Source organism: Thunnus thynnus, chromosome 5 (genome assembly GCF_963924715.1).
Source record: "Thunnus thynnus chromosome 5, fThuThy2.1, whole genome shotgun sequence".
NCBI classification, from domain to species: Eukaryota; Metazoa; Chordata; class Actinopteri; order Scombriformes; family Scombridae; genus Thunnus; species Thunnus thynnus.
Genome location: NC_089521.1, coordinates 5843471 through 5871263, shown reverse-complemented (window position 1 = coordinate 5871263; position 27793 = coordinate 5843471). Strand labels below are relative to the sequence as shown.

General features: G+C 40.8%; 1 protein-coding gene across 1 annotated transcript in view; it reads right to left on the bottom strand.

The window, feature by feature from the left end:
* The window catches only part of fa2h (fatty acid 2-hydroxylase), a 33121-nt gene extending 5856 nt beyond the window's left edge, over positions 1-27265 (bottom strand). The window contains exons 1-2 of the mRNA XM_067588863.1: positions 26266-27265; positions 1390-1521 (exon numbers count right to left, since the gene is read on the bottom strand). Coding sequence (XP_067444964.1) covers positions 1390-1521; positions 26266-26547 — 414 coding nt within the window. The 5' untranslated portion in view covers positions 26548-27265. The remainder of the gene's footprint in view (positions 1-1389; positions 1522-26265) is intronic.
* Between the last annotated feature and the right edge of the window lie 528 nt (positions 27266-27793).

Sequence of the window (27793 nt, the reverse complement as noted above, 5' to 3'; positions counted from 1 at the left end):
TAAATAGAAACAGAAAATGGAGAAATCTTTACAATAAATTTAGTCTTGTATTAAACAAAAAAAAGAAGTGAGATTGTCTGTCACATGGTGGGGATAATCACACTTGTGACCAGTGAAGGAACTTCCCAGAAACAAGTAATAATGTCTTGAAACAAGGTGGAAAAAGTAACATAAATGAAGAAAACAACACTACATTCAACTCATTACCATGTCACTGAGAGATATCATTATTTATGATATTTATGACCTTCCTGGTAAATACTAATAACAAAATACTATTAATAATAAATACTAATAACAGTGTTTACTCTGAATATCAGCAAATGTCATACTGACATTCTAAATATGTGACAGTTGAAGTTTGCTCACATGAGCAAAGATAAGGCAGCTGGTTTCTTTATCTAATATTAACAGGTGAAAAAAGACAAAAGGAGACATTCATGTGTGAAGAAATGCATCACATTCCCAAGACAGCTCTGAGAAAATGTGGTAACACACACACACACATTGCTGGCCTGATGCTTGGTTGAAAAAGAGCATGTGAGCATCCAAATGATGTGAGCAGCGTTCCTGCTTTACCAGTTTGCCTCTTATGAAAACTGTCAGTCTCTAGGCCAAGTGCTGAGTGGACCGTGACAACGATACAACATTTTTATGATGTGCAGTGGCTCGTGTGTTTTTTAATTTTTTTTAATTACCAGGCAGGGAAGCACATGATGAGTGTGGTGACACTGCTAACAATGCAGCCAGACTAAAACAAAACTTAGCAGAAGGGTTTGGTTATTAAAATCAAACCACACTGCAGCTCTGTGAGTGGAGCATCTGCGTAAAATCCTTTCTTCTACAATGTCCAAACACTCAAAATGGAAATACTGGCATTGAATTGTGAATTTCACTGAAATTGGTTTGACTCTGAACTGTTTGGTACAGCTGTAAAGTCAGACGGACTGTGAGGCTGTAAGCTTTATAAGGCTTGGTCAAGGTCTGGTTTACGATGTGAACAGTCGAGAGCAGTCCATCTAACTCAGTATATACTGATGCCTGGCAACGCAGTGAACAAGACAGACTGGTTGAATCTGTCATCACATTGTGCTGCGCGAGGGGCTGGTATGCTGATGATGTCTGCAGTTAGTGGAAAAACACTTGTCAAATGAGTTGATCACATGAGTGTGATTTCAGTGAACGAACGGCTCATTATGTTTAGTATTTAGGTAAGAGGGAAACAAACACTCATAGTGGTGAGGCGTGTGCACGCCCTGGTGTGGTAGTGTGAGAACGTTAGAGCGTACTGACAAACAAGGACAATTTTGGAACGAGGCAGGGTGAATAACCTCATGACTGTTCACCCTTCTTCCACGCTGACATGCTCTCTCTTCTACACACACAAACCTTGTCCAAGTCCACAGAGCTGAGGCGGTTATACGGGGAGTTCTCGTCCTCCTCTTTCAGTTTCTCTTCTGTTGTCTTTTCTGCCGTCTTCTTTTCTGTCTCTTCACTGGTCTTCCTCCTCTCTCTCAGAGTCTGAAGCAGAACAAAACAAAAACAGATGTGATCAGATATGAGATGGACCAGTGTATGTATCTTTTGTTTCTGCTGAAAAGAGAAGTGGTTAAAGGGGTCATCAACATTGTGGTTTTATTTTATATCTTAGTTTTTAGGTTGCTGTATCATCCCTGCTTAAGAGGAAATACAATAAACCCACATTTCTGCGTTGCTTCAAACTACAGACTGCTACAGTCAAGATGTACAAATACTGATCACACAGTCCATGACATTCAGTCTAACTGCAGCCATATGTGACATACACCATAATGCTGCACTACACCTTATATTTACAATCTTCAACCTTTGAACATCTTTGTATCACCTGAAAACCAGCTGCAGCAGTCTCTGCAGGCGTATGGGCAAAACCTTCAATAGTGCACATCATTCATTGATCTGACATGATGTTTCGTGTGTTAAAAAACAGTGGAAAAAATGCCATTTACAATTTCTGTAAGCCCACAGTCACATCTTCAATATGCTTGATTTGATGTTGATGTTCAATTTACTGTCATATATGACAAAGAACAGCAGCAAGTCCTCACATTGGAGAACCTGAAACCAGTGAATATGAGACGTTTTTGCTTGAAAAATGACTGAAACGATTCATCGATTTTTAAAATTTCTGTCAATTGATCAACTAATCATTGCTGCTCAAAAGGTCTAGTCGGTCCTCATTACAAAGTCAGACTGCGTACATGCAACAACATGGGCTGCAGTTGGAAAGAAGACCATGTGGGCCATAATGAGCCAAAAAAAGGTTGTTCTATCAGTTGAGGTCTATTGGTGGCACAAGACACTTTTTTTCAGATCAGATTTCTCCACTGACTGGAAATAATGGTCTACTTGAACAGAACATTAGTGGCTTGCATGCAATCATTTAATGACAGTAAAAGGAAGTGGCAAATGTGGCCACAGCCTATATTTATGTGGGCACAGCCTGGTGCTCTGTATGGTATCTACATGCATGGTATCAGAGTATTTTGATGCAAAATGCAAAAAAATAAGGTATATGAAGAAACAAATCAGCTTGTTTTACAGGCTAGATCAGTATTCATGTAAAAATAAAAACAAAGTGTCCTCATCAAAATAGAAACTCACAGTAAACAGAATACCAGCACAAGTAAACACAAAGCACATTTCCAAACCAAATATGGTGAATACTGCTGTTCGGCTATATTTTACAACAGAGAGACAGCCTCCATGTATACACAGTCAGTGAAAAGATGCAGATCCACAGCAGAGGGCATGAATGAAGGAAAAGACATGTGAATTGAAGGATGGTGGGTGTTTGACGTTGGCGGCATTGTCCTCTACAGACAGTGGTTAGCTCGAATTCATGTCAGTTAAAATGGTTTCCTATGGTGACCCAGTTTCACCCAGAAAACCTGCTCGTTGTTTCTTGCGCTAATTTTTCACAAAAATATGGACAAATTTCCTGCTCTCGCTAGCACGGTAACCTGTTCAATAATGACGACCAATGAGAGAAGTGTATTTAGACGTATGTTTAAAAAGATATGTGTTTGAAATATGGACAGGATTATGCCACAGGAGTAGTTTAAAAAGTGACTGGTTTTTATGCTTTTTGTTATGAAACTGGGGTCTATTTCTTCTTCTTATTTCTAAAATCACCCTTTTCTGATGTGCAGTTGGTTGCCTCTGCTCATCCTTTACTCCGCCACTGGCTGTCACTTCCCATCAGTCGGTGAAATATTTATCAGCTGGTTGTTGCACAAGCACACAGACACACTCACGTATATACACCGATCAGCCACCGCATTAGAATCAACTGCCTAATATTGTGTTGGTCCTCCTCGTACTGCCAAAACAGCTCTGACCTACCGAGGCAGGACTTCCTCTGGTATCTGGCACCAAGAAGTTAGCAGCAGATCCTTTAAGTCCTGTAAGTTTCAAGGTGGGGCCTCCATGGATCAGACTTGTTTTTCCAGCACATCCCACAGAGATCTGTGGAATTTGGAGGCCAAGGTAACACCTTGAACTCTTTGTCATGTTCCTCAAACCATTCCTGAACAATTTTTGCAGTGTGGCAGGGTGCATTATCCTGCTGAAAGAGGCGACTCCCATCAGGGAATACTGTTGCCATGAAGGGGTGTACTTGGTCTGCAACAATGTTTAGGTAGGTGGTACATGTCAAAGTAACATCCACATGAATCCCACCCTTTGACAGGTGCCATTGTAATGAGATAATCAATGTGATTCACTTCACCTGTCATTGGTTTTTATGTTGTGGCTGATTGGTGTATATAACACAACACACACGCCTACTCACACACAGGTCCCCAACATCACCTTAGCAATTCAACACCTACAGAGGCAACGTTACACCCCTCATTATCACATTGTGCTAAAACAAAAAAAAAAAAAAAGAAACAAAGGGAGCTTTAACCTGTCTCATCCTTGGAAAAACAGATTTGATGTTGTAACTCTGGACAATAACGTCTGGTAATGTGAGATCAATACTTATCAGTCTTGTTTTTAAATGGAGGTACTGAAGTGATCCTGTATTTCCAGGCCTCATCTATGATGTCAACAGTAGAACTTTATGTAGCAATAATACAGATGACACAAATAATGATGTAATGTATATGGTGTTAATACAGTATTATAAGTAGAAATTTGTCAGGACAAAATGTTTGGGACAATGTTGATGCAGTAAGGTGGTGAAGGGGATGTAGAAAAATATTTAAAGCTTTGACATAACTCATACATGTACTGCGTAAAAGAAATAAAGACGTCATAATGCACAATCAGTGAGTCATTTCTTCCGTCCTGTTATGGATCTCATATCAAAACAATCACACTTGCAGGAACCAGATCAGAATAGCAAAGACTACTGCCTCAGCACACACACACACACACACACGCTCCATTTCATTTTTTCTCTGCCTTTTACATACTCACACACCTAAACAAGCAGAGTGATAACATTATGTTGGTGAGAGCAATAAGCAGACACACCCTGTGTATCAGTGGCGGTAGTGGCAGCAGCAGCCATGTGAGCCGCTGAGTAATATGTGATCCCAAGGTTTTATGAGCTCTACGTTGTCCCACTTTAAACATTATGGGAATGGCATGATAAAGGTATCAATGTATTCTGCAGGCGTGGTGCACTGTTTGGCCAGAATTGGGAATGTGAATATCCCATCGGGTTTTCACCAACATAGGAGGAGCACCATATTTGGCAAGACATCAACATCATTGTCATTTTCAAGGCGGTAATTTGTGGTGTGCAGTCTAATACGATACCATCACAATGTTTAACCTGAAAACATTATAGAAATGAGTCAACAAACTACTGAAACAGTCTGACACTTTTGGCAAGGTAGCAGTATTTATTGGGCTGTTGCATTGTATTGCATTATATGGTACAAATTGAGGTATTTTTCTGGACACTCATTGTCTTTAGACTTTGAATAAACACCAATATGATTCCCTGTAAGTCCATAATCATACAGCTACTGCCTGCATTGTTTTATAAAATCAGGGTGTGAATATCTTTCTGTGTTCATTTCAAAACAGCTATGAAACCTGTTCAAAAACTTACAGCTAGTATTTCTACTACACCGACGTGACCTGGCTATTTCAATCAGAAAATCAAATAGCACTTCCGTTCCACTATCACAACTGTGAGTAAAATCTGCCCAGATTTCAAATATACTCACATATTTTATGCTCAAGTCACGGTCAACGTACTTGACAAACGTCCAAAGCAAACACACATGTCACGCTTCTGCCTCAGCAAATATGTGCAGACTTCCACACACCATACATACATACATACGTTGTTTAATATAGACAGTCAAGAAAATACATACACACGTTCATACTGCATTGTGTAATACTCTGATAAAGCAAATCGTTCCCACACAGGCTTACTCTCCAAGGAGCTGACAGTGGAAACAAATAAGTAAACAGGAAGTGCAATCACATGGCTCACATCTACCCATCAGAACAGTACAGGAACAGAGCAACACACAGTATCGAGTCATTTGCGTCTTAGACGTACCTGCAGGTATGTTAAAGATGAAGGGATGTTTTAGTGAAGACAGATTTCTTACATCTTCTTATAACTACACCTGGCAACTCAGAAACAACACTGCAGCTACTGTTGTCAGTGATAAACCTTTACAGCACATGACTTAGTACACGTTACTCTCATATATTCAAAAATCAAACAGTTTGGAATCCTCCACCAGCTTATAACGTGCTTTCACAGCCCCCCAAATCACACATCAGCAGCCCAAGGACACTTCTGTACCTGCCTGACTCTGGACTAACTGCATCTGGAGTCCTGCAGTACCCTGGTTTATCTACATGATGAGTTCATGGGAGGTGACACAAGAACATGAAATCGTTTCAGATGCCTGTGTTGTGGAGATCAGGCAGCCATGAATGATCCAGGGATGCAATGATCATAGATTTTGATACGATTATAGTCTGGGGAAAAAATGATTTCAAAATTATTGTGCATTAATTTATTTCACAATACAGATGGATAAAATCACATGAGCATGCTTTGTTTTGAAGAAGTAGCATAGCAACAGGATGTAACACTGGTCACATTGAGGCCCTTGAGGTGATTACGTTGAGCATTAATTTATAGATGGTGTGATACTTGGTGTATACTCCTTTTCCTGTTTTGTTGCTGTTGCTTTACATTACAATGAAAACCCAACTCTTAACTCACTACTACTTCATTGATTGCAAGTGACGTGTTTATATTTAATTCCCTGCCAACTCAATGTTCATCAAGTAAATTGCCACTAAAGTAATGTTTTGTTGTTTTTTTTTAACTTGTTTATTACCTTCATTTGAGCATGTATAGCTGGATGTGATCTCGAAGTTGCAGTAAGTTCCGGGTGCTGGATTCTTTAATGGTGACTTTTCTTTGGCAAGTTTTACAAATTGGAGATCCGTCTTCTTGAACGACCCCCTAGCCATTCTTCACGTATCCAAAATACTCCCACACTGATGACTTAAGGCAGGTTTTTTGTGTGTGGATAGAACGCTTCAATTTTGGGTCCCTCAGCCACTGCCTGAACACTTCTCGTCTCCTTTAGATAATGTTGCCCTGCTCAAACACAAATGAGGGGAGTCACTCTTGTGACAGCATGTGTAACTTTACGTAACTGAACTTGTTGCAGCACGGCATTTTAAGCTGGTGCACCAGGTTTGTTTTGGTTCTGCGGCGGACCTTCCACCTGCAGTCTGCCGGTTGCACCTACGGACATTTTTTTTAACACGACTGTCTAGTTTAGTTTAATTTTCCTCACAGCACAACCGTTGTAGAAAAATAACGTACCATAATATGTCCCTTTTTTGAGAGTGAGAACAGAAACACTCGGTGTAGCTCAGCCTTTACGGTTACAAAACCATGACATTTGAAAGCGCGGTTAATAGTGTGATCAGTTAATCACTGAATCCCTAGATCGATCAAGTGGTGAAAACACTGAGTACTGTTTATTAATTTAGCTCACCAACTTCATAATCGCTGCATTCCTAATTAACAGTCAAAGTTGGTTATGGTGAAACAATTGGTTGTTTATAGTTGATAATAATTTGCCTTTGTGTTTGTGTGTGTGTGTATAAGTGTGGGTGTGTGTGTGTTAACGTTGCATGACTTGGCTAAAGGGAACAGAGTGTGTCAGCAGGTTCTGAGAAGAGGAACATAAAGTCTAAAGAACAATAAAACAAAACATGACGATCTGAGTTTTGTCATGTGGATTACTGGAGTCAGATCAGAGGACGAGTTCTTTTGTTGCAACTCTTATCAACACAAGTTAAATGACTTAATACTCTCACAAGCATAATCGTCTACCATGCCAGCAGCTCTGTGAGGCTGTACTTGGGCACAGCAGTGCAAACATGCTTGTAATGGCAATGCTAGCATATTGATGTTTAGAAGATATAAAGTTTACCATGCTCAGCATCTTAGCTTAGTGTGTTAGCATGTTAATATTTAGTAATTACCAGTAAACAAAGTACAGCTGAGGATGATGGTAATGTCATTAGTTTTGCAGGTATAAATCAAAGTATTGGGCAACATGAAAATTTGACCTGATCATGACGCTGGATGAAAGGTCAAGAGATCACAGTTATTACAATTCATCCTCTGGGGACCATGACAGTGTGTATCAAATTTCATAGCAATCCACTCCATAGTTGTTGAGATATTTACATAAAAATCCAAAATGCCAACCTGGTGCTAGAGGAAAAGTCAGGGGATCACCAAAGTCTTTAGAACATGTCCTTTGGTGACCTTGAATATCTGTAGCAAATTCAATGGCAATCCATCCAGTGTCCAGTATTGAGAGTCTGGACCAAAGTGGTGGACAAAGAGAGTGACTCACGACTTTCTATCCCTAGAACCACTAGCATGGCTAAAAACTAAAAGTGTAAGCAGAACATAAAAAGAGGGGCTATAGCAATGTTACATACCCAAAATAATTAAAAGAGACAGCTGCAATGAAACACTTAGGCTGAAGTCAGATACACTCAAAGTGATCATCTATTGATCATTTAATTTAGTGAAGTTATTTACCCTGACACAAGACATTCAAAGGAGGTGGTTTCTGCTATTAAATCACTCTTTGTAGCTTGAGGGAATTTTGTTTTCATTTTCTAGCACTATAGAAGTTTGAAGTTTTAAATGGGGCTAAATTTTAACCTGTGATAACACACTTTAAGATAACGCACGCACACACACACACACACACACACAGAGTCCTGAAAGCCATAAAGGTGAATGCATCCACCTTTGAAGGTATCACATGGCCTGCTACCAGAGACAGTCTCTCTATACATACATACACACACACACACACACACACACATACACATACACACATACACACATACACACTGTAAATTATTAGGTGTTAAATATTATTTAGCCATAGCTTACTTATAGTTTGTAGTGGAGCATGGAAAGGTGAGTGACTGAAAAGAAACACAGCTCATTAGGGACATTCAAAACCACAGTACCGCAGGTACACGGTGTTCCTCAGCCTGTTCATCCACTGGGATTAGAGCCTGACCGATATAACGGTCAACTGATATTAACAGCTGATATTGGCCTATCACAGATACATCGATATCAGCGTATATGTTGTCCAATATGCACCAATATTTGTTTTTATTTTTTCTATAGGTTCTATAGGTGGCATTTTATGTATATTTGATCCTTTTTCTTAATTAAAATTTAACATATACATACATGTTTATTGTTCTGTGTTTTTTATTTATAGTAATTTATAATTATTAAATTCCCAGTGTTTCAGTGCACTTTTATACAATAAAGTTTATTCTTAAACTGTAAAATATCATGCCTCCATTACATAGGAGGCATGAGGGATCACTGAAAAAAAATGTGCGTTTATCGATATCAGTGTTTTTCTTTTTACTCTCTAATATCGGTATAGGCCCCAAAGATCCAGTATTGGTCAGGCCCTAACCAGGACACCTAAGTTTTGTTGTACTCCGCAGCTGACCAGGAACAACCAACCAATTCATAGTTATGACTTCACCTTTGAACAAAATAAAAGGCAGTTTTTTGGCAGAAAAACATTATGCTGTTTGGTTTAGGTGAACATAGATTGAATATTGACAATTTGACTGAAAATAAGGAAAAGCATTATAGGTCCCCTTTAACTACTATTTAATCTGGTAGATTGACAAAGATCACAGTTGATTATAATTCATTGTGTTCTACAACTGGGGTGGTCACTAGAAACTTGTCATGCTGCCAGTACCAGAGGTCAATAACCTGTCTTAAAATATGTCAACAGTTGATAGAGTTTTATTGGTGTGCAACCATATATCTGTGAAAAGAAAACCACATTGCCCTCATAGGTGAAATACTTCTGAAACCACATTTCCTCTAACTGCAGAATCTGTAAAACAAAACACCGGTTGACCCATTTGGTGTCAGTGTTTGTACATCAGAGGAGCTGTATGCACGAACCTCCACCACATTTGTTTGACTTGAGTTTCTATTCATTCATTCTTCCTGCATGATAAGTAGGGCTGCCTGTGGTCAACCAAATATGTCAGTATATCTATACCAACACTTTTCTACTGAGCACGCCCAGGTTAACTTTTTCCTGATAAGCAAGACTTCAATATGGTTGAAATATTCAAGAGAGGAGTCAAACAGACAAGGACAGCAACAACACCACAAACACGCCTTGTTATCTCCCCTTCTGTTCCTGAGTGATGGTGATGAATAATGGTCAGAAAAACTGCAGAACATTATGATGTCACAGTGAAGTTGACCTTTGACCTTTTGAATATAAAATCTCATCATTTCATCATTTTATCTTATTAAGACATTTGTGTGAAAGTGTGTCATAATCAGCATATGAATTCTTGAGTTATGGCCAAAAATGTGTTTTGTGAGATAACAGTGGCCTTGAGCTTATACCACCGAATTCTAATCAGTTCATCCTTGAGTCCAAGTGATCGTTTGTGCCAGGTGTAATGAAATTCCCTCCAGGTGTTCATGAGATACACAAGAATGGGATGAACAAATGGACAACCAGAAACCATAACGCCTCCAGCCACAGCAGTCACCTGCACGGAGGCATAAATATGACAGTCAAGTTCATTTGACACCTCTCTCTCAGAGCAGGATGGAGTATTTATTATGTACATTTTGAAGTCATTGATATTCATGTTAAATCTATTGTGATTTCCATTATGTTTGCTTAAATTCAGCACTGTGTACTGTGATAATACTAGAAACTTATATTTATCCTCATACTGCTACTGCAGTTGTAACTCAGGTAGAGGCTGCTATGGCAACATATCAACTGTTTCCAAGGGATGTGAGGACTTAAGCAACCCCCCACACTCCTTTCCTCTCTGACTCCAACTGCTATCCATCTCACCGTCTCTCTCTGACCCTTTTTCTTTCAGTCGAACCTTCACACTGCTATCAGCTCTGTCTCAGTCACATGTTGCGTGTGACACATTTTCTACATTACTCCCTAAATGCAAAGCCAGAAAGCTAAAGAACTAATGAATGGCAGGTGAATTGGAAGTTGTTAAGCAAACACTGAAAGCAGGAGGAGGGAGTTCAGTATCTAATGGTTGGCGTGTGTATACTCTTAAGTCCTGAGCTGAGACAATAGATGTATGCCTGTGCTGTTGACATTTCTTTCACCCGTGGCCCATTGTCATGTCAAGAATTACACCTATTGACTGCATTGTACTGAAGAGGAACACTTAAGACCTTCCATTATACTGCTTTTGCTTATACTAAAACCATTCTACAAGCTAACACATCATTCATCCATAATATACATCATAAACCTGCAAACATCCTTTTTGTTGTCTTTTTGAAATCTCAATTACATCACACATAGAGCTGTTGCAATAACTGCAATATTGCAATACCGCACTATACACAAGCCAACTGTGGGGAATGGCAAGCAACTGCCACGAGCCACTTTTTTTCAAGAGGCTAAGCCTTTCTTGTTTGACAATTCAAAGCGTGTGTATTGAATGTTTGGTGAATCCCCTGGTCCGGTCTGGCAGCTCTGGAGGATCCTGCCCGCCACGCACAGCAACTTGCACACTGAGTTTTCTCTTATGGGACTCCACAGAGCCTCACGTAGCCTCCAGCAGCTAGCATGCAGGTTAACAAGCTAACCTGGCGCCAAGCCCTGATAACCAAGCCAGACTCAGGATGAACTGACCGGGGGTCGGTGCTGTGGTAGTTAGAAACACACCTGCATGAATATTATGTTTAAACTCTCCTGGGTCGTGTGGTTGCTCAGCCACACGGTAAAGTAGTTTTCCACCAATCCTACAATCTAAATGCGCGTCCAGGTTTAAGGGGACTCAGCTGTAGGCCAACATTTCCTGCCACAACACAAGTGTTTTCCGTGTTTGTCAGGAAGTGCTGCTCCATTCAGCCAACACATAATCAGACTAACATACCTTGATTTTTCACAAAAAAAAAAAAAAAAAAAAGATACTGCATAGACCGCATGACGTGCTGTTGAGCTACCCTCAATCACCACAGGGGAAATTGTCTGTGGTGATTGAGGGTGGCTCAACGGCACGTTATACGCCACGCTTTCTTCTTTGCATTTGTTGCTTAGGTAGATTATTGACCTAGAATCGCACATTTATAAATCATCAGCTTCCCCTCATATCACACTGCTTAAGAGTCAGATTATCATATTTTTGAATCTTGTCCCTATAACACATTAATCCACGTATCACGGTTGAATGGAAACACTTTAAATCGAGAAGATGTTTCCACAATGCCTTGTTAAAAGAGGGCGGGTTGACGAACAGTCTTATTTTACTGGAGGAGAACAAGGTCAAGGAGAGAGACATAAGGAGTGGGGGGAAAACAGAAACCACACTGGGTTGCTCTGTCACAGGAGGAGGAGTAGAAATATAAAAGAATGGGAGACAAAAAACAAAGGAGATGGTTAGGGTAGGGTGGCGATGTGGCCTGGTACCATCACAACACAGAAACCCTAGTCAGGCTCCGTGGGGAGAGGAGGAGGAGGAGGAGGAGGAGGAGGAGGAGGAGGAGGAGGAGGGAGGAGGATGTGAGTGGAGGAATTTAATGAATGGGGTGAAGATGAATAAAAACAGATTTGAGGGCAGCAGGGCACTGAGTTTGGTTGCAAAGAATGTCACTGTAATCAGTATAAATATTAGATAAGCAGGATGGACATCACAGTGTGCCGATACAATTTATTACTTTTCTTGTTTCGCAAAGCTTTAAAATAAAACCAACAACCAATAAACATTTTCATGAGGCCAGTGCACATAACAATGAGGCCATTATCATGACTGAAACTGAAACTTATTATTATCCAGAACATTCATTTATCTGACTTACTATGTCGATTTACAACCCTGATAATCACAGCCTACACTGTAAATCCATCCACTCCCTGACATGTAGATTTGTTGGTTTTGCACTTTGAGGTGAAAGAAAAATAACTTCATAATTCAATTTTATTCCGCCAGCAAAACTGTTTAACTCTCTCTTCTGGATGTGTGTGTTTCATTGCTACATTTTATGACTGTATGTTTTATGACTGGTGATAGTGAGAGCGTTGCAACTAAAAGGTGGAGGTACTGTATGTAGGGCAGAGGTTGAGTTGCTGTTGTCCTCCGGGCAGCCACTATGCAGGGCTGTGTAAGCACACCTGGTCATGGTTTGGGGAGTCAAGATTTTATGATGGAAGGATGAAGACTGTGGCGTATGCAGCACTCTGAAGTAGAAGTCTTCACGGGTCCAAAATGTTGGACAAAACCTATGCGAACCCAACGTGCATGAGTTCATTTACAAAAAAGAGAGACCAGCAGCAGTGTGATGTGCTATGAATTAATTTGATCAATTAACAAGCAGCCGCAGTGGGAAAAAGCAGCAGTATTATAATAATAATGCCCTGAGAATGAATGTTAAGTCATAGAAACAAAAATCATTTGTTTATATGCTTCAAACACTGATAACATGTAATATATTAACTAAAAATCCCATTCCACCTCCTGTACCAACAATAAAACCTTCTGTAGCAAACTGGATGACAAAAAGACAACCTATTTTTATTTTATTTAATATAAATGAATAATAAATGTAACATCTGAATCAAATTCCAAAGTTAATTTAACAGCATAAATCTTGTAGACGACTGATTTTCCTAAAATAACGTTGACTTCATCTACCTCGTCAGAACCTTTTTCTCATCTTTGTGGAGTGTTTGCATAAAACAGGAGCAAACAGCTGATGTTCCAGCTGGTTTTACTTCCTTGTTTTCCTTTTCCTTTATCTTGTTCCTCACATCAATTCGCTTCACAGTTTACATTTCTTCTCTCACTCAAAACGCAACGTTTTCTCCTGCCGTGACTGTGACGTATCACATGATCAGAGCTGATCCCGCGTACAGTCAGGTCTGTTCGGGTCCACTCGAGTATCGGACACATTGACATACAGACCTGAGACCTGTGGTGGTAAAAGGAGACTAGAATGAGTAGAATTTAGACCTGGTCCAACTGGGGTCCCAGGTTGGGTCTCGGTTCCTCAGAACTAAGTGGACGCGTGGAGACCTCTACTCTGAAGTGAGCCAGTTGCTTAACTCTTTAAAATGAAAAAAACATATTCTCATTAATCATTAAAGTATCCAACACAGACTTCACATTCACCACATCAATAGTGGTTTTGGCTCAGTTACCAAAATCATTCTAAGCTTACATCACCCATCTAACATTTCCCTTAAATTGTTGCCAGCTATGTGCCAAAACCTGCATTTCTGGTTAATCACCACTGTTCAGTAACTTGACTCTTTGTGGTCTTTTCTACAATAATAAACTCTGCACACAGTGTAGTTAGATGCAGCACAGTTGAGGACCCCCCCCCCACTACTGGATTTTTAGTAAATAAATAAGAGCAAGCACACAACAGATAAAAGGAAGCCGCTCTACAGGTGACCTCAGTGGTAGCAAAAGCTTTCATAACCTCTCATGTCTCCGGTTACAAAGCAGAGGACCAGTCAGTCAGTCAGTCACCTGGAGAAACGGCCTATCACTACGCTGCTGTACGACTGATGTGACGGCTTTGTAAAAACGACACAGGCAACACCCAGAGATCTGTGTGCAGCAAATATTTCTTATTTATTCACTCTGGCTTTGTCCTTTAATCATTCGGGGTCGAGTACGATCAGGGGGTGGCTCCTGGCTTCAGTTTCACTTGTTTCAAGTTTCTAATTTGCCGCTCTTGTTTCATGTCAGGCAGGTCTGAGCACGGTGTGACGAATAATATCCATGTATCTACAGTAACATGAATTGACAGAGAGTGTGTTTTGTTTTGTGATGAGATAGTTGGTGATATCTGATGATCCACTACACAACCTTCATGGATGTAATAAAAAATTGAAATAAAAACTGGCTACCTGACTTATTCTCCTGAGAATAACATTATTAAATTATACCTGCCCTGAACTGGGTGCTTTGACAAATATGTATGTGTGTTTGTGTGTGTGTGTGTTTGTATGAGCAGTAGGATGCATGTAGAAACAGCAGGGTTAAAGTTCAGTGACACAGTGGGGAGTTCAATGACACAGAAAAGGCCAGGAGCTCTGAATTCTGTCCCCACTCACACACACACACACACCTGCGGTGCATCGATCGGACCTACACTTTACAGAGAAGCAATGAGAAAACTGTTTATTTAACCATCCGACAGTAGTGACTGACCCGAGTCTGTTGACCTTTATGTTTCACACATTATCAAATGCTTTGAAAAAACATCACTGAGCACGTTAAGACTTCATAATGTCATCTTTCTAACAACGACGTGTTCAAATCTGAAGCTTCGGTGTACAACTTGTAACCAGTCTCTCCTCTTGTCGGTCTTATCAACTCTCACTAAAACACTGATGGCGGTGGTGACAGCCAAATACACTGGCGACAAGTATTCAAATGTACAGCATCTCATTAAGCAGGATGTGTGTGTGTGTGTGTGTGTGTGTGTGTGTGTGTGTGTGTGTGTGTGTGTGTGGGGAGGGGGTGGAAAGCTAAATCAAGTGCAGCACAAGCAGTAAAAATGTGATCAAGTTTTCGATTTGTTACTCAATCATAAGTGACTGCTTTTCTTTGCTATTCAGATTTGACAATGATGACATCAGTGTCAGCAGGGAAGATAACATGACCGTGTGGGAAGGTTGAATGCTCTCACGGTCTCCCACTGAGCTAGATGAGGGAGAGATAGCTGCACACACACACACACACACACACAATCATGTCTTTACCAATTTGTCATCTCATTACATAAATCATTTCACTCCTCCCCAATAAGCCAAACACACAGCTGGATGAAATATGACCGCTGTGAGGTGTGTGTGTGTGTGTGTGTGTGTGTGTGTGTGCCGATCAGTTTGTGGTCAGAGAGAGGAAATGCATTCTTTCAATGTTTGCGCTGATCATCACATGGATAACAGTCACAGGTTCTGCTATCAGGTGCAATCATGTATCCCCTGTAGTTTTAACAGAGCCTCAAAAGCACACCTATTGTGATCAGTCGGTGCGGGCTGCTTGTGTGTTGTATCCTACATGTTTCCGATGCCGGTAGAGTGTGTTGACAGTGGAGACAGCATGGAAAAAGTGGAAGAGAGGCTCAGTAATGTTCACCTTTTCAGTAAACCAGCGCAGACTTCTCAAAGAAGCTGTCACCCTCTATGACAGAGTGAATAAAATGACGTATTGCTCAGTAATCACCTTCTATTCAGTAGCTAAACAAATCTGATATTGATACTTTAGCTCAGCTTCCAGAACAAACCTTCCAGTCATCGCTCTCTCTCACAAATGACAGGATGTAAATATCATTACTTCACGTGTACAATGAATCTGTCACCCAGCCTGAGCCTAATACTGTACAATACATCCATCAAGCCTGAAATCCTGTGCTGAATTCTCTTCGACATCAGAGGAACGCAAGCAGCCAGACCACCTTGACGGAGGGGGGTTGTGTAAGTGGTTTAACAAGGGGGGGGGACAGACATGAGGACAGAGAGGTTGGGTGAGGATGACGGCTGTGTGTGTGCGTGTGTGTGTGTGTGTGTGTGTGTGTGTGTGTGTGTGTATGTGTGTGTGTAATAACAAGATTACTCGTCTCCCTCTAACTAAAATAACCAGTCAAACCTGAATGACCAGGACTCAAGATTCCAACCTCTCTCTCTCTCCTCTCTCTCTCTCTCTCTCTACCTGTTGTGTATGTGTGTGTGCGCACAAGAATCAGAGGCTCTGTGTAGCTAGCCAGTTTGTGCAGGAGGTGTCATGTTACTAGTGAACTAAGTGCCATATAACAGCCGCACCGTGCTGCTATGTTCTGTATATATTTTTAAAATTTTTCTTTCATAAATAAAAACTGATGTGAAGCAAAACTGCAATGCTGTTAAAACCTTTTTTTTTAAGATTTCAAGACTATCAGGTCTTGATGTAAAGAGACAACTGACAACTCATTGAATTCACTGAACTCTATTGTAGACTCGGAGGACATCGTTACAGCTTGTATCATTTAGGTGCAGCGGTAAATACACATTTTCACATCAGACACAAGTCAAATAGCTAACTTGAACAAATTAAAGATCCTTTGCACTGGCTGATTTTTGGCTGTATGAGATAAAAGGTGACAATCGTTAGAGAAATGTGCTAAAATCTTGGGTGATGTAGGACAACTGTTATTGATTGACAACTTGTCACACATCCACAATTGCAGATTTTGTGATTTGTTCACTACAGAATAGAAATTTGGGACCACACTCTGCTACATCTACAAACCGACCAATCAGAATAGGAAATGAAATGGTACAGAATCCACTGGCCAATGCGACGTTGTAAGCCTCATTTTTGAATCAAGTTTAAAAAAAGATTTATTGGACCCGTCTCACACACCGTGACATGCAAACTAAACTAAACTAAACTTTCCCCACTAAGTGTTAGCAACAACAGTGACAGCTTTGTGTTTTATTTATACTCACATCAGTCTACAATTGTGGCTGTGTCTAAAATCCACCAGATTGGTGTGTAGTATAATATGACACTGAGTAAGTGGAAATAAGGGAAGGAAGGCTGACAGGGAATGTACTGAGTAAAAGTCAGTAGATAGTTCCCCTGGCACACACGCACACACACACACACACAGACACACACACACACACACACACACACACACACACACACTTTCTGCATCAGCTCGCCAAAATTTAGTAGCTGCAAGTTCTCATCATGCACCACTGCCAGCTCACTCTTTACCTCACACAGAGGTGTATGACCGGGAGAGCACGTTATTCCCCAAGAGACAAATATTCATCCAACCAGCTGCCAGGTCGTACTGTATGTAGCTAAAAATTTCATTTCATTCGATATCGATAAAGGTTGAATTTAACCACTTTATTTTGACTTTAGCTAATTTGTTTATCAAGACATACAGCTAATAATTTTAATTTTACAATTTCCTCACTGTCTGCACTCATTTTCTCACTCCACGCTGTTTCTGTTGTTGTGTCACATGTCGATGGTGCAACAACACACCTGTTAAAAGATCGGCTGTTTGCGTGTCACTCGTAGCACGCTCCATTATAAAGGGATACTATAGGTTGTTTATGAGCCAAGGACGGAGCACGCTCGGGGTTCGTTCATGCAACCAAACTTTGCATATTTTTAATGTGCTTTCATGGCCGTTTGCATTTAATGCAACCGAGTGAAACTATCAAACATTCTATCGAACAATTTCCTTATTGCGACTGATGAAGTGTGTATGGCTGGTATCAGGGTTTTCCTTGGAATTTCTTGGAGACAAAGGTGGAAAAGGCGGGAGAACTGCGTGCACCTTTAGAGTGTCGTGCAGTTAAGTGAAAAAAATCATGATTTGACAGACAAAAGTGTCCATAGGGATTTAAATTTTATACCAAGACGGAACAAAAAGATGAAAAATAAAAATGACTGTGTTTATTTTGTAAGCCTGGAACAATATGCTTATCTCTTAATTCAATACTATCAAGATACTTGGGTGCTGATTTGAATCAGGATGTTTGCCAAACCATTGACTGGTGTCCTTATTCCACTGAAATACAATATGAGACATAACTGGCAGATAAGATGAATGGTCCGCAGCCTTTTTATTTTAAAAAGTTAACTGCATTAATTAATTGATTAATTAATTAATTTGAGCCTCTCTGCTGCACCGTAAGCTGCAGGGACAGACATCACTGTCCAACATGCTGAGCGGATGCAGGGTTTTTGAGGTGAAACAGCACCAAGTTATTTTCTTTGCACCAGATTTGGTTTAAGTGGTTTAGTGCTGCAGTGTGTGTTTGTCAGCTGATCTCATTTGTTAACAGCTGATCACTGCTCTGCTAACATTAATCTCTGAGTGACGGTGTATAAAGTGTTCACAATATATTTCACTTCGTTTTGCAAAGGTAATTATTTAGTCTTTTATTAAAAAAATGCTTGCAACCGCTGCAGTTTTTGAAGATGAACTAGGAGATAAGTCTTGGAACTAACTATAACTGCCTTTTTCATTCCGTCAATATCACATGTCGGAATTTTCAACAAAGGCGGCAGCCAGTGATACAAAGGCGGCTCGCCTTTGAGTTAGATAGGCAGGGAAAACTCTGCAGTACATATCACTATTGTTTATCATTCAGGCCCAACTGTATGCAAAATATCCACCACAGAGACCCTGACTCAGTCCTCTCTACCTGTAGGCTCCTTCAGGCTGACTGTCTCTCCATCTCCTCCTCCTCCTCCTCCCTCCTCCTCCTCAGGGTGTGTCTGAGAAGCTTGTCATTTTCTCCAAAACCTTCAAACGGCTTGTTTTTCACCAACAACACACCTCTGTGTGTGTGTGCGCGTGTGTGTATCTGTTCACCCCTTGGGCTATGAGCCAACCAGTCAAGATGACAAGATGGACAGATACAATGGGAAAGAAAGAGTTCAGTTGGAGGGGACAAATGAAAAAAAGCAGATTAACCTGTTAAGCAACACAGTCCCACTCGTGGACAATTCAGCCTTGGTGGTATTATTTTCAGGATCACTTCTACTCATTCTGACCTTTTGGATGTAAAATTTTAAGATTTATCTTTTAAATGAGAACAGGGTTATGACTGTCATCAAAAAGGTTGAAGAACAGTAACCTTCTTGTTTTGGGTACATTATTTTTGGGCTTGTGCACAAAAACGGGGTGTTTGGTAAGAGCAGCCTACTCCAAGCAGACACAACCTCACAACATCTGTCAACCATTAATTAACACTCTACCTATCCTTTAACTGCAGTTTTAACCTAAACACTATTTTGTTCTTTTCCATTTAGTTTAATCATCTTTTTTAGCCAAACAGATGCTCCTGTTCAACCATGAAATGATACAGGAGGCTGTTTTAGTGTAGTTTTAGTTTATGATGCAGAATTTATAAAAAAAAATATCCTGATTATTTTGGGATAGTTACACAAAAATTGAAGGTTTTTGTTGTCCTTTTCTTTATGATCACCAGAAAACATGACTCACAACAGATCAATGAGGATGCACGATGCCACTGGGAGATAATGTGTTAAGAAAACAAAAAAATAAAGTTAGCATCTGACATCTCAGGATTTGTCTCAGTACAAGAGATGAGAGAAAAGAGTGATGGCACCTTCTACACATACGCTCACCTCCATCCCCTCTGACTGTCCGTCCAGTTTCCCTTCACCTCACCCTCTCTCTTTTTTTTCCAGGTGTTACCATGGTGACCTGGGGAGCCACCTGAGGCCTGCACCTGAGCGCTAATTGCCGTGTTGGCAGTCTCTATGGTAGCAAAAGTAAACAATGCGGCGGGTAATGTGTCACCACGGTGATAAACTCAGAGCAGCTCTTCAGAGTTGTAAAAGAGGCAGTTCACCTGGACGGCTTGTTGGGGGGAAAAACTGATGACACGAACGCCGGAGACACAGAAAGACCTGAACGAAACAGACAAAACATCTGTGCTGTTTATGCGCTTCGATGTGATTGGCTCACCTGTAGTGAAAGTCTATACTGACCTGCAGGGACAAAGTCTTATATAATAACCTAATGTTATTACCCCCCCCCGCCGCCACTCACTCCTCAGTCTCTCCCGCTCTTCCTCCCCGCACCCTCTGATGAAAGACAATCAGATCATTGAGCAGAGAAAGATCCATGCAGATGAAAGTCCGCATTCCAGCGCTCCACCAGCCCGACCAGCTCGCCCTCCAGCATTCCATCCACAAAACTTATCAACACCCACCACTACTGTGACCTCTACTGACGCTCCACTCTGTACTCTAATATACTTATTTCTACTTTATTACACATTCCCTATCTGCATCGTGCTCCTCTTGTATGCTACTCCAAACTAGTCTGTTTTATTCTCTTCTATCAGACGGCTCCACTCACTTCCCTTCTCCTCCATCTACTCCTATGTCAACTACTCTCTTCTATACCATCTCCGTTGTTCATTCATTCATTCATACACTCACTCATTAGCCATTCCACTCACTTAACAATACATGTACTATCTTTCTGACGTCACGACCGCGAAGTCACATTCTCTCGCACATCGGGGCATAAATAAGACTGCCTCTGTGCTTCGCTCTGTTGAATTAGTTTACATTCTAAGTCCATGTAAAGAAAGAGACAGTCAGACAAGTCAGTGAAATACGATGGAAAGAATGTGTCGAGGACAGCGGAGCAGTCGATTTCCTCATCCTGAGGTAGATAGGCCACGCTGCCACGATTTCTTCCAGACAATGCGACAGGAGCAGAGAGCAAACAAAGGTGCAGTTTTGATTGACACACTGGGGATAAGCAGATCTGTCTTTACTCACGTACACACACACACTTTAACATACCATTACACTTGTGCTAGTGGTCAAGGGTACGTTTCTTGGGAGACTGCACACACGTACTTAACGACCATTCTTGCTTCAGATGTTGTACTATAGATTAAAATGTGTGATCTTTTAAGCTTGATCTATAACAACAGGGACTATAAAGTTAGTATATCTCTAATTAAAGTAAAGTTTATCATCAAACTTTCATTTTAGCAGTATTTCAGAGGTGCACCTGAGAAATGATGCTGAAACATACACAAAACAGAAATCAGCAGAAATACTGTATAATATTTAATGCACAGCTTTAGATTGAGCCTCATAAGTGATGGAAAGAATCAAAATGTGCAAGGATTTATATTAAAATGTGTACAGTTTACTTAATGACAGACTGTGCCAGTTCCTGGTTTCATGTTCATCATGGAAAATCCCTGTCAAGCACTGGTTGAACGGAAGCAATCACCTTCTGTTACAAACCAGTTTAAGTTGTTGACAGTGTAAACAGCACCCCTGTTTGATTGTAAACCTGCTCCCAAACACACGAACACACACACTAGAAGCTACGGCCTCCTGCAGATCTTGGATTGAGTCTTGGTGGACCCTGCTCTCTGGTATCCAATCAACCCTGCCTCAAGTTATCATCACTGTCTCCAAATGAACATTTAAAGACATGCAATATATCAATTGTTGACCATTGGTGGAAAGATTTCTGACTGCTTGAGTGACGTTTTTGGGTCATTTTTGGGGTTGAGATTCTTTTTAGGAGATCAAACGAGGAAATTATAGACACAGAAAAGCCAGTCACTAAAGAATATATGTATGCTGACCACTTATGCAAAGAAGAGGGATACCATCTCCCCTAATCTCCCCTTTAATCTCCTCCTGTTTGTTCTATGAGTAACCTCAAACAGACAGTTGTTCAAGTCCTATAATGTCTGCTGAGCTTTCTAGATACCATTTGCTTATAGTCTGTTTAAACACTTTGTCCTGTGTGGCAGAGCGCTGGTACAGCAGTCTCCCCTGAGACAGAGAAAAGTGCAGCCTGTATCTCCTTCTGCTTAGCTGGGGTTAACCCTTTGGGTGACAGGGCCTCCCTTAAAGACAGGAACAAGGGTGCTACACCATTGTGGTATATCCTACTCTCAAAGTAGGCCATTTAAAATCGATATGTTGGGGCAATTAAAAGCAATGGATGGAGCTGGGAATCTCAGGATAACACACATTACACTGTATGATACTACAACCATGTGTATGTGATAAATCAATCATTGTTTGGTTTTAGAGTGTTGATTGGAGAAACTAGACAACTGAAAACACAACTCAGGCTTTCACTGTTTTCTGATATTCTATGGACTAATCAATTAATCAAGACCATGATCAGCAGATGAAAACACATACACACACACAGTAACATGTGTTCATGTGGTATCATTAAAATGCTGAACAGACATAAACCAGCAAATAGTTGAACTGACAGAAAGCAGAACATTTCAGATAGAAAATGTGAGCAGTAAAAGAAGGAAGCACCTCTGTTTCACAGTATTTATGACATATCATAACAAACCTTATCACAATACTAATGATTAATGATTTTTATGTCCCCCAACAATGACTCAATGACTCAATAGTATAGCTGCAAAAGTTAGTGGATTAATAGATTAGCAGATCTGCAGAAAATGAACTAAAATAGTAACTATTTTGATATTCAAATAATAGTTTTAGTCCTGTTTTAAGATAAAAATGCCCTTTCAGCTTCTAAATGAGACGATTTAATTCTTTGCTTCGTCATACATAGTAAACTGATTATCTTTTGGTTTTGGACTGTTGGTCACACAAAAAAAAAAGACATTTGAAGACGTCACATTTGACTCTGGGAAATTGTAACGGTCATTTTTCACATTTTATAGACAAAACAATCCATCTCAAAAATAACCCGCAGATGAAGCGATAATGAAGCGAATGAACGTTGGTTGCAGCCCTTCAGAACAGCTGCTGAGATTTATGTCACAAACCCAGACTGACTGTGTGATAACATTCTCTTTCCCTTTTTCATCTGATAAATGATGATCCGATAAGGGAACAACTGAGTTATTATAACTTTCTGTATATTTCATTCTCAAACCAAATAGCAAAAGGAAGAGCAGTTTTATTTCTACAGTATTTAACTTGCAGATTTTACTTTACTACTGTGATGGTTTGTTACACTGGATCATCTTGGAAACTGTTTGGTAATGGACAGGCACTTTTTTTGGTTGATTGGTTGAACCATCTGCCCATCACCCAATCCAAGCAGCCGGATTCACCAGATCACGTGAGAATCCTAATAGGACACTGATTGGTCCGAACCACCACTAACTAGAAGCCTGACAGGATGGATTCTGGCATGATTTTGTGATGTCGTGATCTCGCACATCCAGCTGCCTGGCGAGGTAATGATGCAATACAAACACAATTAAAATGCCTTTAAATGTTCACTGTGTGGCTCCGGGTTGGCACATCCTGTCTCTGTACTGGTATTCAGTTGCCTGGTATAAATGGCATTTAAAGCCATCAGGTCAATGATTAAAGAACAAAACACGGGGTCACTCTGACATTAGCGGTTTGACCGAGGTGCCCAGAGGACTGGAGAAAGTGAGAAGAATAACATATGCAGCCATACCTGGAGAACACATTATGCAAGGCCATATTTAATAAACAACTTGAACGTCCTGTGACTCAGAAATCTGTCACATAACCTCCATTGTCACCAGAGGTTCACACCCAGCATCCGCTTATCGCTGAGTTCCTCAGTAAGGCTGCATGTGCATCGATTTAATATCATCATTTATCATTATTCAGCTGCATCATATAGAGACTGTTTGATCACCGTATTTCCTTACTTCAGCTACAAGACGTTCTCCATTCACTGGACTTTTGCAAGACGTATAAGTGCTGAATCATGTCCAAAAGGAAATTAAGAGGAAAACTTGTGATTAACGGGATATGACGAGAGCAGATAAGAAAAACCACTAACGTCTCAAACAGCCTGTGTGAGTATGTGTGAAAATGTTCTGAGTGTGTGCACAGTCAAAACTACTGCTAAACTATGACACACATATTCATATATTCTCCATTCAACCTACACAAACACACACGTTTAATGAAAAACCGGTGCAGGTCTGAATGTTTGGCCCCTATGGCCCCTATGGCCTATGGCTGGCTCTGTTATGCTTTGGGGGGTATTTTGCTGGCATGGTTTGGGTCCACTTGTCCCCTTAGAGGGAAGGATCACTGCTAATCAATACAAAGTTGTTGTGAGTGATAATGAAACATTTCTATCTTGATGGGAGTGGTCTCTTCCAGGATGCACCGATTCACAGTGCACGAGGGATCACTGAATGGTTCGATGAGTGTGAGTAGAGTCCAGAGAATCAGTGTCAAGGCCGTTGAAACTGTTCTGGCAGCACGTGGAGGCCCGACACCTTACTGAGACACTTTATATTGTTTTTTGCTTTATGTGTTGTATCTTCAAAAAGTCCAAAAGTCCCGTTATTACAGATTTGAGTTATCAGTGACTGAAACGTGAAGCTTAACACAGACTTCAAAGAAGAAGAGAGGATGATAACTTTAGCTGTTGTAATTGTGTAAACTTTGGCTCACAGTGATACACCTGACAAAAGAGCACACAAACACACACACACACACACTGACACACATCAGAGTGGGCAAGCCATGTAAATGTCAACTCTGTTGGCAAGAGATTTATGCAAACTCTCTCTGTTTCTCCCTCCTCACACTTACAGGGAAACATACGGGGACAGAGAGCTGTAGATTGGGTGTGGATTCACCCAAATGATGTCAAGTTTCCGGTTTCCCTCAAATTTGCCCCGTTTGTAGTCCTTCTATCCCCAGTGGGACAAGACAAACCAGTTTCTTTCTCTCTCCTTCTCTCTCTCGTACACACACACACACACACACACACACACACACCTCTTGAATCATTCATTAACACCACTGGTCCCCTCCACCCCCACAGGTCTACCATATCAACTGTACGCCCCTCCCTGTCCTCCTCCTCCTCTCTGAACATACAAGAATTAAGCAAGAACCTCCCTGTTTGTCTCATTCCCGCCCTTATAATCAATACTGTCCATGAGAAGAGGGAGAGCAGGGAGTTCCTTACCTCTGCCTGCCTCACAGAATTACCCAGTAAAGTCAGGCGAGAGACAATTATACACCTGCTACTGAAAGAACCACAAGTATCAGCTTTCTGCCGCCTCAAAACCGCCAGGCGTTTGGCAAAGTCACTGTGTCTGATATCATATGCAGCCAATAAACACTTCCATACCAGCTTAGCGCCCAAAATGTGTCATGACTGACATGATGTTAGTTCAATGAGGGGTATTTACAGCTCAGAGGGGAACATTTTTCCTCTGGTTTGACTCATTTTGAAGAGGCGTCAATAGAGCCGTTTGACATTTGGTGGGTGGCAGTTTGCCAAATGATGTCTATGTCAAGCGTGACAGAAACAATCAGATCAAATGTCTGTATTTTGGTTTGACTACATAATAATGGAAAAGCACTCTCACAGTCTCACATGGGGCCGCAGCCCTGCCTGGAGGCTACATTATTCCTGCACCTCTGGAGCCTGAAGGAAAGCTTTTCACAGGCAGCGGGCTTCACCGTTGGGCAACTGCCTGGGGGCCCCAAACAGCTATAGATTATGATGTTTAGATATGAAAAATATTGAATTATGTTATTTCAATTTTTGTACATTGAAATAATGTACAAAAAGCCCTCACTTTTTAAAAAATGCGACTGTAAACTTCTATTTTACAGGAAAACATTATACCACTACATTTACCTGAAAGACAAATGTTACTGTTACACTGCAGATTCAGATTTTACTCACAAAATATAACAAATATGATATAATGCATTACTATTGCTTAAACTCTCCAGCATTATATCAGAATGAAAAGCTCCACCTTGAATAAAAGTTAAGTAAATTTAAGCACATTGTGCTGATAATCTCTTTCACTCTTTTATCAAAGTAAAAATATGAATGCAGGACTTAACTACCACGTGAGAAAAAGTTTTGAGCCCTTCTACCACTGCCAATATCAACATTTAGTTGGAGAAAGAGTGAAAAGAAAGCAAGACAAAGTTTGCTGCCCCCACATCACTAAATTCGGGCCTGGCTGTTAAAGTGGGAGACTTCACTCTGGGAAGTTTTGTTAACATTTAACACTCAGCAACTACATCCACCATGACGACTCTCCAGTAGAGACATACAGTAGCAACAGGTGTTTCTTCAGGTGTCTGTATGCTGTGAGGGCAGTGATGTAGGACAGGTGTCCCGGGCTTTACCTGTGCCTCGTCGCTGCCGCTGTCTCTGTCCAGCTCCCCGATGTAGTACTGCTCCATCCACCGCCGGGCGTTCTCCGAGTGCCGGTGCGGGGGTCCCTCCATCTCCCGGCTCACGTCTTTGCCCGACCGGCGAAGTATCAGTGCCTCCCCTCCAGGGTGCATCCGTAAGAAGGCGGTCACATCGTAAACCCTGGTCCCCAGCAGCACCCAGCAGGACTCCTTGGTGCAGTGGCGGGCCACCTCCCTCTCCGTGAAGAACCGGGGGGATGTGGACGGAGACATCCTGACAGCGGATATGCAGAGTGTCCACCTGACGGTAAAAACGAACACAGGGAGGAAGACAAATAGGAGACCTCCTCTGAGGGCCGTCTATTTGACTACTGGCTGGATGAACGGTTCAACTTCACGATGACACCCAGTCCGGAGAGGCGGGGTTTTTTGAGTCTTTCAACTGCTCGGAAAAGATGTGACACAGACGTTAGTGCAAGTCTCAGCAGCTAATATGTGTTTCAAAATGTGAGCTGTGCTTCACTAGAGGGTTTGCTCTTGTATTATACTCAAGTGTTTGCTGTTTTCTATCACTACCCACCTTAAAGCTGAAGAGAAACGAGTTTTACGTAATATTAGTCATTTTTACCCGATTCCCCCTGAATGCAGCATCGCATCCAGAAACACCTGCTGCTCTATAAGCAGCAAAGATAACTTCACAAGTTTGCTCTGGAGCGCACATTCAGATGATACCTAACAATCCAAATCTGTTCTACAAGTACATTAATATCTCATAAGGTGATTTGTTCAAATTAAAGTTGATTATGAATATGAACTGAACAGTGACTTATCATGAAGAACATGTCATGTAATCCGTCATCACTTCCTGATTAATGAGATAAGGTCGATGCCCACAGGCTACTTTCAGGTATTTAACCACTGACATGAAAGCCAACCAAAGTTAAATGACGGCAAATTTCACAGTGGCGCAAACCTGAAGTTTGGATGGTCTCGCAGTATGTCGACACCTAAATAAATAACAGAAATATTTATGTGTATGACACTTCCTTGATAATGTCGTTGTGAGCCTACTGTCTCCAAAAATGTTTATGTGATTTATTCTTTATATATATTAGATTAAGTGTGTATTTGGGTATATTTTCTCCTAAAACGAATGGCGTGTTTTTTGTTTAGATGTCTCTCTCATCTTTATCTTCACCAAACAGATGAGCATGGTAAACAGCTGCTGCCTTCACATGGTGTCGGGAAAATACCCAATGCCACATGTGAATCGAAAATTAGACCGGTAACAAATGGTAAAATTAAATACTAATGAGAAAGTGCGAATTTTCTGTTATATCTAAGTTGTCGAGTTGTTATTCTCAGGATACAGATAGCATGGAAGTTTTGTTCGCAGCTGGTGAAAATGATGTAACCTAGACTAGGTTGAGTAAACAGCTAAAAAGTATCCATTTGATCTAAATACTTATTGTATTTAAAGCGTGCTGTTGGAAAACTTTCTAAGAAAATGCTGTTTTTG